Here is a 12,263-nt window from a genome sequence, read left to right on the forward strand (position 1 = left end):
TGCGCCAGGAGCAGGGACTACAACTCCCAGAGATCTCCGGAGTCTGGGGGCAGGAGGGACACGCCTTGAACGCGCCGTCGGAGGCTGTGCCTCGCCTTCTGGTGCTGGGAAAGCGTGGTGTCCGCAGAATGGTTGGGACTGGTTCAGTGAGAGAAGGCTCAACGACACAACCGAGCAGAATTTAGGAGTAGGGTATGCGAGATGGAAATGGGGGCGTAGAAAACGGGGGGAAGTATTTGAAGGGCTCAAACCCAGTTGTGTGTGTTCTTCGGAAAAGACCCTTGGGTGCTGAAACCCTCTAAGTTTTCTCTCATTGTCTCCATCTACGCAGGTTACTGGGGCAGATACAGAGTTGCCTCTGAATCTCTGGGTAGATTCCAGAATCTTCTGCTCTTCAGTCCGGTGCAGGGAAACCATGCCGAGACCCAGGAAGAGGCTGGCTGGGGCTGCTAAGCCAGGTGAGCTGCACCTAAGCTGCAAAAAGGCCACCCCGTAAAAACGTTTCTCTAGGTCTGTTTAATACTGTTCACTTTTGACTCCCAGTTTGTGGGGAGAATCCTATGTGGATTATTTTTCGTTTGTTACTCCTAATCGCCCTCCATCTACTTTGCTCTTTCCACCAAGCTTGTACCCAGAGTCCCTTCTGCTTGTTTGGTTGTTCAAACAATAGCCGTTTGGTAAGCACAGACATCTGCAATACAGGGTGGCATGCACTACTAAGGTCATTAATGTACACTACAGTTCCTACCCTCGAAAAATGCACAGACATGAGTGAAAGGGTCCAGGAAACTGGATTGCTAGGTGTGTGGGAATAGGGATCACTTGAGAAGGAAGTGGAATTCAAGTCTAGCCTTGAAGAATGGGAAGGTTTTTCCACAGGCAAAGACAACAGGGCATCATTTTTATATTCACAAGGATAAAATGGCATCTAAGTGGGTGAAGAGCAGGACAAAGCAATTAAAGGTAGAGGGAGTACCTCTGTGGGGAATGGCAAGGGTTCCAAATTGACTACAATACAGTGTTTACAATGTGCCTATTGACTGTAAAGGGACCACTAGTCACTAGGCTAGGAAGGGTCAGAGTATTAGACATCCATAAATGATACTTAATGACTGATGTAGGAGCTTTGACTTAATTCAGAGGTTGTGTGGTAGTCACTGAATGTGGATTCAGATAGACCAGTGACAGGTCCTAATTCTGGATGTGTAACCAGGGAAACATTTTCCAGATGAATAGAACATCTCATAGATTGTATAGATTAACCGAGTTACAGTTAGGGTAACAGAGATTAGGGTTTGTCATATAGTAAGAATTTAACAACTCTTAGCTGTTGAGTGCTACTATGTTCTAGGCACATTTTCTCTTATTATCTTAAGATAAAATCTAATCTTTACCATATCTACGAAGTCCTGAATGAGCTGTTTTGTCCAACTTCTCTTGGCACTGCCAAAGAGCAAAGAGCAGAGAGGAGACGGGCCACAAAAGCACAGTGAGCAAGAAAAGAAGTATGAGGTGATGATGGTAATAACAGCAAGTATTTATTGAGTATTTATTATTATGCCAGGCATTGTCTAAGCCCATTGTTTCTATTGTCTTATTTAATCTTCAAAACAAATCCATGGGGTAGGGCTTCACTTTCCTCATTGGAGAGAATAGCCTCAGCAAAGGCACAAAAGAGAGTGAGGGAAAGAAAAACATTTACTGACTAAATATAGGCCAGGTTGTTAGGACCTTTAACCTTTTATTTATTTATTTATTTATTTATTTTTTTAAATTAAATTTATTGCGGTGACAATTGTTAGTAAAATTACATAGATTTCAGGTGTACAATTCTGTATTACATCATCTATAAATCCCATTGTATGTTCATCACCCAGAGTCAGTTCTTCCATCACCATATATTCGATCCCCCTTACCCTCACCTCCCCCCCACCCCCCTTACCCTCTGGCAACCACTAAACTATTGTCCGTGTCTATGAGTTTCTGTTTCTCATTTGTTTGTCTTGTTCTTTTGTTGTTTTTGGTTTATATACCACATATCAGTGAAATCACATGGTTCTCTGCTTTTTCTGTCTGACTTGTTTCGCTCAGCATTACTCTCACAAGATCCATCCATGTTGTCACAAATGTTCCTATATCATCTTTTCTCACTGCCGAATAGTATTCCATTGTGTATATGTACCACAACTTCTTTATCCATTCATCTATCAAAGGACATTTTGGTTGTTTCCATGTCTTGGCCACCGTAAACAAAGCTGCAATGAACATTGGAGCACACGTGTCTTTATCTCTAAATGTTTTCAGATGTTTTGGGTAGATACCCAGGAGAGGGATTGCTGGGTCATACGGCAATTCTATTCGTAATTCTTTGAGGAACCTCCACACTGCCTTCCATAACGGCTGCACCAGTCTGCATTCCCACCAACAGTGTATGAGTGTTCCTTTTTCTCCACAACCTCTCCAACATTTGTTACTATTTGTCTTGTTGATGATAGCCATTCTGACTGGGGTGAGGTGATATCTCATTGTGGTTTTGATTTGCATTTCTCTGATGATTAGTGATGTTGAGCATTTTTTCATATGTTTATTTGCCATTTGTATGTCCTCTTTGGAGAAATGTCTCTTCAAGTCCTCTGCCCATTTTTCAATTGGGTTGTTTGTTTTTTTGTTGTTGAGTTGCATGAGTTCCTTGTATATTCTGGATACTAGCCCTTATCGGAGGCACTGTTAGCAAAAATCTTCTCCCATTCAGTTGGTGGCCTCTTTATTTTGTCAATGGTTTCTTTTGCTGTGCAGAAGCTTTTAAGTTTCATATAGTCCCATTCGTTTATTTTAGCTTTTACTTCCATTGCCTTTGGAGTCAAGTTCATAAAATGCTCTTTGAACCCAAGGTCCATAAGTTTAGTACCTATGTTTTCTTCTATGCAGTTTATTGTGTCAGGTCTTATGCTTAAGTCTTTGATCCATTTTGAATTAACTTTGGTACATGGTGACAAATAGCAGTCCAGTTTCATTCTTTTGCACATGGCTATCCAATTCTCCCAGCACCATTTATTGAAGAGGCTGTCTTTGCTCCATTGTATGTTTTAGCTTCTTTGTCAAAAATTATCTGTCCATATTTATGTGGTTTTATTTCTGGGTTCTCAATTCTATTCCATTGGTCTATGTGTCTGTTTTTCTGCCAATACCATGCTGTTTTGATTATTGTGGCCCTGTAGTACAGGCCAAAGTCAGGAAGTGTGATACCTCCATTATAGTTCTTTTTCTTAAGATTGCTTTGGCTATTCGGGGTCTTTTGTGGTTCCAAACAAATCTGATGATTTTTTGTTCTATTTCTTTAAAATATGCCATTGGGATTTTGATGGGGATTGCATTGAATCTGTATATTGCTCTGGGTAATATGGCCATTTTAACTATGTTGATTCTTCCAATCCATGAGCACGGAATGTCTTTCCATTTCTTTGTGTCTTCTTCAATTTCTTTCAAAAATGTCTTATAGTTTTCAGCATATAGGTCTTTCACATCCTTGGTTAAGTTTATTCCTAGGTATTTTATTCTTTTTGCTGCAATTGCAAAAGGAATTGTTTTTGTATTTCTTTTCTGAGATTTCATTGTTAGTATATAGGAAGGCAATGGACTTTTGTGCGTTGATTTTGTAGCCGCAACTTTACTGTATTCGTTGATTGTTTCTAATAGCTTTTTGGTGGAGTCTTTAGGGTTTTCTATATATAGCATCATGTCATCTGCAAAGAGTGATAATTTAACTTCTTCATTCCCAATTTGGATGCCTTTTATTTCTTTCTCTTGCCTGATTGCTCTGGCAAGGACTTTAACACTATGTTGAAAAGCAGAGGTGATAGGGGACATCCCTGTCGTGTTCCTGAACGTAGAGCAAAGGGCTTCAGCTTTTCTCCATTAATTATGAGATTAGCAGAGGGCTTGTCATATATGGCCTTTATTATGTTAAGGTATTTTCCTTCTATACCCATTTTATTAAGAGTTTTAATCATAAATGGATGTTGTATCTTGTCAAATGCTTTTTCTGCATCAATTGATATAATCATATGATTTTTGTCCTTTATTTTGTTTATGTGATGTATCACATTGATGGATTTGTGGATGTTGAACCATCCTTGTGCCCCGGGGATGAACCCCACTTGGTCGTAATGAATAATCTTTTTAATGCATTGTTGTATTCGATTTGCTAGAATTTTATTTAGGATTTTTGCATCGGTATTCATTAAAGATATTGGTCTGTAGTTTTCTTTTTTTGTTCTGTCCTTACCAGGTTTTGGTATCAGGGTAATGTTGGCCTCATAAAATGAGTTAGGGAGTACTGTCTCTTCTTCAATTTTTTGGAAGAGTTTGTGCAGAATTGGTATTAGATCCTCTTTGAAGGTTTGGTAGAATTCACTAGTGAAGCCATCTGGTCCCGGACTTTTGCTTTTGGGAAGGTTTTGGATGACTGATTCAATTTCGTTACTGGTGATCGGTCTGTTTAGATTTTCCAGTTCTTCATGGTTCAGCCTTGGAAGGCTATATGTTTCTAAGAACTTGTCCATTTCTTCTAGGTTGTTGAATTTGGTGGCATATAGTCCTTCATAGTATTCTTGGATGATCCTTTGTATTTCTGTGGTGTCCGTGATAACTTCCCTTTTACGTTTCTGATTTTGTTAATCAGTGTCTTCTCTCTTTTATCTTAGTAAGTCTAGCCAAGGGTTTGTCAATTTTGTTAATCTTTTCAAAGAACCAGCTCTTTGTCACATTAATTTTTTCTATTGTCTTTTTGTTCTCTATTTCATTTATTTCTGCTTTAATTTTTATTATTTCCTTTCTTCTGCTGACCTTGGGTTTTACTTGTTCTTCTTTTTCTAGTTCTTTAAGGTGTAACATGAGGTTATTTATTTGGGAGTTTTCTTGTTTCTTGAGATAGGCCTGTAATGAGATAAATTTCCCTCTTAAAACTGCTTTCGCTGCATCCCAGAAATTTTGGTAGGATGTATTTTCATTGTCATTTGTTTCTATGTATCTTTTGATCTCTCCTCTAATTTCTTCTTTGACCCAGTCCTTCTTTAAAAGTATGTTGTTTAATCTCCATGTATTTGTGTTTTTCGCGCTTTCTTTTTACAGTTGATATCCAATTTCAAAGCCTTGTGATCAGAGAATATGCATGGTATGATTTCAATCTTCTTAAATTTGTTGAGACTGATTTTATGTCCCAATATATGGTCTATCCTTGAGAATGTTCCGTGTACACTAGAAAAGAATGTATAGTCTGATGTTTTAGGATGAAGTGCTCTATAAATGTCAATTATGTCCATTTCATCTAATGTGTCATTTAGGGCTACTATTTCGTTATTTATTTTCTGTTTGGATGATCTATCCATAGCTGTCAATGATGTATTTAAGTCCCCTAGTATAATTGTGTTTTGGTCAATTTCTCCCTTTAGTTCTGTTAGTAGTTGCTTGGTGTATTTGGATGCTCCCTGATTGGGGGCATAAATATTGATGACTGTTATGTCTTCTTGTTGTACAGTCCGCTTCACCATTATGAAATGTCCATCTTTATCTCTTGTTATCTTTTTCACCTTGAAGTCTGTTTCATCTGATATCATTATGGCTACACCTGATTTTCTCTGGGTACCATTTGCTTGGAGTGTCAATTTCCACCCTTTCACTTTGAGTCTATGCTTGTCCTTGTAGCTGAGATGTGTCTCTTGGAGACAGCATATGGTTGGGTTTAGTTTTTTGATCCAATCTGCTACTCTGTGCCTTTTTATTGGTTAGTTCAGTCCATTTACATTTAGGGTGATTATTGATATGTGAGGATTTCCTGTCATTCTATCTTTAGTTTTCTGGTAAGGCTGTGTCTCCATTGTTTCTTTGCCTTTTTGTTGTTGTCTATTATTTCTGTGTGGTGGTATTCTATGATGTTTCCCTCTGTTTCTTCTTTTATTTCAGTATATATTTCAATTCTGGATTTATTTTGAGTGGTTACCCTTAAGTTTATGTAAAAGAAAGTTTGATATTTAGAGTATTCCATTTTCTTCAGCACGCTTACTTTCTCCATTCCCATATTCGGTTCAGGCCTTTACTCTCCCCTTTTTGAGTTTTGGTTGCCACAAATTGTCCCTGTTGATGGTGGTCGAATAGCCTCCTTTAGTATTTCTTGTAGTGCAGGTCGTGTATTAGAAAATTCCCTCAGCTTCTGTATGTCTGGAAAGGTCTTTATTCCTCCTTCATATCTAAAGGATATCTTTGCTGGGTATATTATTCTTGGCTCATGATTTCTCTCTTTCCATAGTTTGAATATTTGGTTCCACTGCCTCCTGGCTTGTAGGGTTTCTGCTGAAAAATCTGATGATAATCTAATGGGCTTTCCTTTGTATGTTACCGTCTTCTTTTCCCTGGCTGCCTTGAGGATTCTTTCTTTGTCGTTGATTTTAGACAGCTTCAATACAATGTGCCTTGGAGAAGGCCTGTTGGGATTGAGGTAACTAGGTGTTCTATTTGCTTCTTGGATTCGAGGGTCCAGTTCTGTCCACAAATTTGGGAAGTTCTCATCGACAATTTGTTTGAATATATTCTCTGTTCCCTTCCCTCTTTCTTCTCCTTCTGGTATGCCCATTATTCTTATATTGCTCTTTCTGATGGAGTCAGAAAGTTCTTGTAGAGTTCTTTCATTTCTTTTAAGTCTCAAGTCTCTTTCTTCTTCTCTCTGTGTCATTTCCAGGTTTCTATCTTCGATGTCACTGACTCTCTCCCTCATCTGGTCAACTCTACTACCTAAGCTGGTTATTTCATTCTTAATTTCTTCTATTGAGTTCTTAATCTCCAGAAATTCTATTTGGTTCTTTTTTAAGATTTCAATCTCTTTCGTAAAATGCTCATGCTGTTCTTTGATTGAGTTTCTGAGTTCCTTTAACTGCCTATCTGTGTTTTCTTGTATCTCGTTGAGTTTTTTCAGAACTGCAATCTTGAATTCTCTGTCATTTAAGTCACATATTTCTGTATCTTTAAGTGCCTTCTCTGGAGATTTTTCACTTTCTTTCTGAGCTATCTTGTTGCCTTGGTTATTCATGGCGATTACTGGTTTACTATTTCTCTTCCTAGACATCTACAGGAGTGACTTCTGCAATAGGTTGATAGTAAGCGGTCTTTCTTTTGTTTGCCAGTACTTGTTGGTAGAATGTTTTATTATTTCTCCAACTGCAACTTATTTTTCTTCTCCCACACGGTAGTGCTATGTTTTCTCTGCACTATTCCAACTTCTCACACAATGGGGGGATTCCCTGGGAGACGGGCTTCTCCTCTATTAATAGTTCGTCTAGGTCACAGGGCGCAGTGTCCCGGTGGGTATGCGGAGAGCTTTTGATGTTCGAAAGCTCTTCCAGCTGCTGATTCAGAGCCCGTATATTTCAGCAGTTCTGTTTACTCCTGCAGGGATCCGCCCAGATAGGTGGGGTCAGGGGCGGGGTGAGTTGTGAGAGGTGGCCCAGAGCAATGGCGGCGACCACCACCACAGCCGATCCTGCTTCCACAGCTCTCTCCCCTTTGCCGGAACTAGTTGGGCTGTGAATTTGTGTCTGCGGTACACAGTTCTCAAAATAGCAAATTTTCTGTTGTTTTGATCTGACACTGCTACTGTTTCACTTCTAGCACCGGGCAGGTGGGGGCGGGGCGAGCTCTGGGAGGGGAGGGAGGGGGCGGCTAGTCTCAGTGCCTAAGGCTCCGGTCTCTGCTCGGCAGTGTGGGCTTAAACCACCGTTTTCAGCCTTTTTCCCTCAGTCTTTTCTCCGAGGTCTCTGCCGTGAGCGTTGGGTTCAGCCGTGTTATATGCTGTCCCCTCAGCCCTGTGGAGCCCTGGCGGAGCCCAAGCAGTTCAAGTTCTTCCCTCTCCCGCAGCTGCGGTAGTTCCGGGGAGCAGCGAGCTCGGCGCACTGAGCTAGGTCTGCGTCCTCCTCCCGCGCGGCTCCATCTCCGCGCACTTCTCCCTTTCCTCCTCCCTCCACTCGCGCGAATCTCCCACCTGTAGGTGATTTCAGTCAGTAGTGGGCCTCTTCGTGTTGCCTGTGTGCTGTGCAGGGAGTCCTTTGTGGAGTTTTTGTTGTTTGATTCGTTGTAAATTCCAGGGGAGCTTTACAGAGGCTCACCTCACGCCGCCATTTTTCCGGAAGTCCCAGGACCTTTAATCTTAAACCACAATCATGCAAATTATTCTTATTCCACTGACTGGATAATCCAGAAGATACTCCTGTAAGGTAGGCTTTCTTGTCCCATTTTTATAGGTTAAGAAACTAAAGTTCAGCAATTTAGTTGCTACTGCTAGTAACTGACAGATCAGGAATTTAATCTAGGAGGTCTGACTCCAAAGCATATGCTCTTTCCACAATGGAACGCTACCTCTCAGCAAGCATGATAGCTCTCTTCTTTTTGTGTCTATTGCAGACAAGAAGGGGCCAGCAGGAAAACGTACCAAGACTAAGAATCCAGGTGAGGCATCAACTAAAGTGAAGAACTCCAGCCCTCAGACTTCAACCTCTAAAAATTGTGGGAAGAATCTAAGCAAATACTGGCTGATGAAGTCAGAGCCAGAAAGTCGACTAGAGAAAGGTGTAGATGTCAAGGTAAGATCAGGTACCTGTTTCCAAGCTTTTTTTTTTTTTTTTTCAATAAGAAATGAATATGGAACACCATAGGGTTCCATCACCACCTTCTTATCTTCGAAGGGTAGGGAAAAGGTAATAAGGAATAAAATCAGGATTTATTACTGGCAACTGTATTTTTTGTGAATCCTCTAAGATAGGTGGCAAACCTTTTCTGTAAAGGGCCAGATAGGAAATATTTTAGGGTCTTGGGTCTTATAGTTGCTGTTGCAACTCTGCTGCTGTCACAAGAAAGTGGCCACAGACAAGTAAACAAATGGTATAGTTGTGTTCCACTAAAACTACAGAGGAGGCCAAAAACACACCTACACCTTTTTTTTTTTCTTTAAGGAGGGCGCAGCTCACAGTGGCCCATGCAGGGATCAAACCGGCAACCTTGGTGTTATTAGCACCACTCTAACCAACTGAGCTAACCGGTCACCCATAGACATTTTAAGAAAAGAAAAACCTGTATTAAATTTGCAATAATATATACTGGTAACAAAAGATGAATGCAAGTCATGTGTATACATTTTTTTGGCACCCCTGGTATTTACAAAATCAGGCATGGGGCTAGATTTGGCCTAACAGCTGTAGTTTACCAACCCCTAATCTAGACAACATTTCAATCTTAGGATGCCCTTCTCTTGCCTTTGCCATGTTCCTAGGTATTTCCCTGATTCAGGGAATTAATGTAAACCAATTTTAATAATAGCCCAGAGAAAATATAATTAGAAACATTATAGAGCAGATAATATTTAATAAGTGAAATACAAATAACTAGACTACGTTATCCTCTGGACTGTCTATTCAACTAATCCTCTTAATTAGCAAGCATAAGGTAACCCAAGGCTCATCGTGTTTCCCCGAAAATAAGACCAGGTTTTACATTAAGTTGTGCTCCATAAGACACATGAGGGCTTATGTTCGGGGGATGTCATCCTGAAAAACCATGCTAGGGCTTCTTTTCGGAGGAAACACGGTACTTACATTTGCCCAACATAAGTGCCTCTGTGGAGCTGCTTCCCATTAAACAGCTACACTCTCACTATAGCCAGCAGCACCCTCAATGTACTGGAAGGAGTGGTCTGCTTCCATATATTCTTACCAGTTGGCCCAGGATTGTTTAATGAATGGCTTGATTTCCTGTCGCCTAGTTCAGCATCGAGGACCTCAAAGCGCAGCCCAAGCAGATAACAGGTTGGGACGGCGTTCGCAACTATCAGGTAAGAGGGTATGGGCAGGACCTTGAGACCCAGAGTGGGATAAATGCCTGCATCTGTGCGACTTATTCAGTGGCAAAACCTCTCGGCCGAGGTTGCTTTTTCCGAGAACTGAAAGCTAAAAATGTACTCAAAAATACCTTAATTTCTCTGACTGCATGCAATTTGCAAATGACATGTATTCTAGCCAATGTCCTGATACAAATTTGAGTGTCTTGGCAAAGCCAAGAATTGAATTGAATTGGGGGAAATTGGAATAAAGAAAAACTCATCTAATAAAAGCAGACTTGATTTTTACTAATAGCTAGTGTTTTCCAGCTGGTGGGAAGGATAGTTCTTATTTCTTCTGCCCTGGGACAGGCCCGGAACTTCCTTAGAGCCATGAAGTTGGAGGAAAAAGCCTTCTTCTACCATAGCAACTGCAAAGAGCCAGGCATCGCAGGGCTTGTGAAGGTTAGTTGGTCTGAATCCCTCTCCCCTGAGGAAGACTTACTCAAGTAGACACAGGGATGCAGCTTAAATAAGTAGTAAAAAAGAAGTACCTTCTTCCCTATCCCTACTCTCACTAGCATATGGAAAACCTGCCCCAGCCCCTTCCTGTGTGGTGAGGACTATAACAAGGCTTCATTTCAGGCCCCATTGGCACGGACTTCTCTCCATTTCTACACTTTGCTCTGTCACTTAAATACAGCCTGATGGTATAGCTCTTCTACGCCAGGAGTTATCAGGATAAAATTATTGACTGCAGGTGGAAAGACAGTGGCACCAGTAACCTTTAATATTTGGTTTTAGAACATACTTTTAAGATTTTTGTCAAAACAGGGTTAGTTTCCTGTTTTCCTTAGTGTGTGTATTATTTCCAGATATGTGAGCCTCATTGGCTCTGCAGCAGGTCAGATGCGATAAGAAAGTTGTTGGAGCTAACTAGCCAGGCAAATGACTGGAGACTTGGTTTGGTTTCAGATTGTGAAGGAGGCTTACCCAGACCACACACAGTTTGAAAAAAGCAGTCCTTATTACGACCCATCCAGCAAAGAAGACAACCCTAAATGGTCCATGGTAAAGACTACTGTTTTTCCTATTTCCTGAGGGAAAGGATGGACAAAGAGAGGAAGGAAGGTCTGGGGTGTCTTTAGGTCAAGGTACAGAGCCCAGCTCTTAACTCATATGAGGTTACCCTGACTTTGAAGATAGAACAGGACACTGGCAACCCTGCTCATAGCAACCTCCTGCCCGCAGCTAAAACACAATGGGCTGGATATGTCTTCCTGTCTCATACACTATCATCATGTAGGTGGATGTACAGTTTGTTCGAATGATGAAGCGTTTCATTCCCCTGGCTGAGCTCAAAACCCATCACCAAGCTCACAAAGCCACTGGTGGCCCTTTAAAAAATATGGCGCTCTTCACTCACCAGAGACTCTCAGTTCAGCCCCTGACCCAAGGTAAGAGTGGGCCCTATACCTGTTACCCACACACCAGAATGACGGTATGAATTCACATTTACTGATTAAACTTGGGCACTGCATTTAACCTCTCTGAGTCGGTCTGCTCACCTGTAACATCCTTATGGGAGGAAATATGTCCTGAGTTACTCTTTATTCTATACCCAGTACTCAACAAGTATGGCACAGAGTCAGACACTCCATAAAGTTTTTGAATGAAAGACTGCCTGCCTCAGTAACATGAGCAATGCCTAGCATCACTTCCCTGTTCGAGAGGAAACACGAGACTTAATTCTTCCTTTCTTTTTCCCTTTTTGGAAGAGGAGTTTGATTTTGTGTTGAGCCTGGAGGAAAAGGAACCGAGTTAACTGAGACACTAGCTGGAAGACATCACTCCAAAGACGTGAAGCTTCTAGTAAGACACACGGGAGGTGTGAGGAGCCTTGCTTGCTATAATCATGGGGCTTGTGTACACAGGGGGTTTTGTGTACTTTCCTCAATAAAAGTGTTGTCAAGAAAAGTGTGAAGCTTTTCTTTTACAACAGCATTGGGTATAGGAGACTACCCACTACAGGTCTTTTACCTCCAGGCTGGCTCCTTTTGCCCCTTGGCAAGCTGCGGGGCGACCTCTACTATCTTCCTTTACTATAGCACATATCAGGTGTAGGGCTCAGCCTGTTAACACCTACTGAAGACTTTTTCTACATGTCTTCCTTACCTGCCTCTGGAGTCATGTGGGTCACACAGGCGTTTAAACCATCAGCAGTTTCAGGACAAGTTACTAGATAGAGGTAAAGCTGGAATCCTTTCTCAGCCATGTGCTCGTGTAAAACAGGTGTTTGATAAAGCGCCGGTCACTGTTCACCAGGGGCCACAGAGGGCAGACGTGCTGGTTCACGCTGAGAGTCTGTCTTCCCTTGTATGTGAGGTGGGACAGTGTAAGACAAGAG

General features: G+C 41.3%; 2 protein-coding genes and 1 long non-coding RNA gene across 6 annotated transcripts in view; 1 reads left to right on the plus strand and 2 right to left on the minus strand.

The window, feature by feature from the left end:
• ACAD8 (acyl-CoA dehydrogenase family member 8) overlaps positions 1-12,262 on the minus strand; it is a 36,892-nt gene extending 24,630 nt beyond the window's left edge. The window contains exon 1 of the mRNA XM_074321294.1: positions 12,032-12,262. Coding sequence (XP_074177395.1) covers positions 12,032-12,131 — 100 coding nt within the window. The 5' untranslated portion in view covers positions 12,132-12,262. The remainder of the gene's footprint in view (positions 1-12,031) is intronic.
• Positions 39-11,833, plus strand: THYN1 (thymocyte nuclear protein 1). 4 transcript variants are annotated; one of them, XM_019718837.2, is made up of 8 exons: positions 39-192; positions 332-458; positions 8,449-8,627; positions 9,803-9,871; positions 10,187-10,321; positions 10,832-10,927; positions 11,163-11,313; positions 11,635-11,833. In XM_019718837.2, exons 2-8 carry the CDS (start codon positions 416-418, stop codon positions 11,679-11,681), a joined length of 720 nt encoding a protein of 239 aa, XP_019574396.1. In that variant the 5' UTR covers positions 39-192; positions 332-415; the 3' UTR covers positions 11,682-11,833. The 4 variants fall into 4 exon arrangements, with proteins under 4 accessions (XP_019574396.1, XP_019574401.1, XP_019574398.1 ...); XM_019718839.2 differs by having other exon boundaries at positions 40-192; positions 10,229-10,321; XM_019718842.2 differs by lacking the exon at positions 11,163-11,313 and having other exon boundaries at positions 11,637-11,833.
• Positions 1,517-8,452, minus strand: LOC141569159 (uncharacterized). Its single transcript, XR_012492587.1, has 2 exons — positions 8,187-8,452; positions 1,517-1,731 (listed from the first exon to the last, which is right to left on the minus strand). It is a non-coding gene; the product is annotated as an uncharacterized LOC141569159 (long non-coding RNA).
• Position 12,263: the final 1 nt, after the last annotated feature.

This window comes from Rhinolophus sinicus, linkage group LG16, assembly GCF_036562045.2.
Source record: "Rhinolophus sinicus isolate RSC01 linkage group LG16, ASM3656204v1, whole genome shotgun sequence".
Classification (NCBI taxonomy): Eukaryota; Metazoa; Chordata; class Mammalia; order Chiroptera; family Rhinolophidae; genus Rhinolophus; species Rhinolophus sinicus.

Excerpts from the sequence above, each read along its gene's own strand:
- THYN1 (XM_019718837.2), top strand. The coding sequence starts at position 416 with ATGCCGAGACCCAGGAAGAGGCTGGCTGGGGCTGCTAAGCCAG. Across the intron at positions 459-8,448 it reads GGCTGGGGCTGCTAAGCCAG|ACAAGAAGGGGCCAGCAGGA; the intron begins GTGAGCTGCACC and ends TGTCTATTGCAG. Across the intron at positions 11,314-11,634 it reads AGTTCAGCCCCTGACCCAAG|AGGAGTTTGATTTTGTGTTG; the intron begins GTAAGAGTGGGC and ends CCTTTTTGGAAG.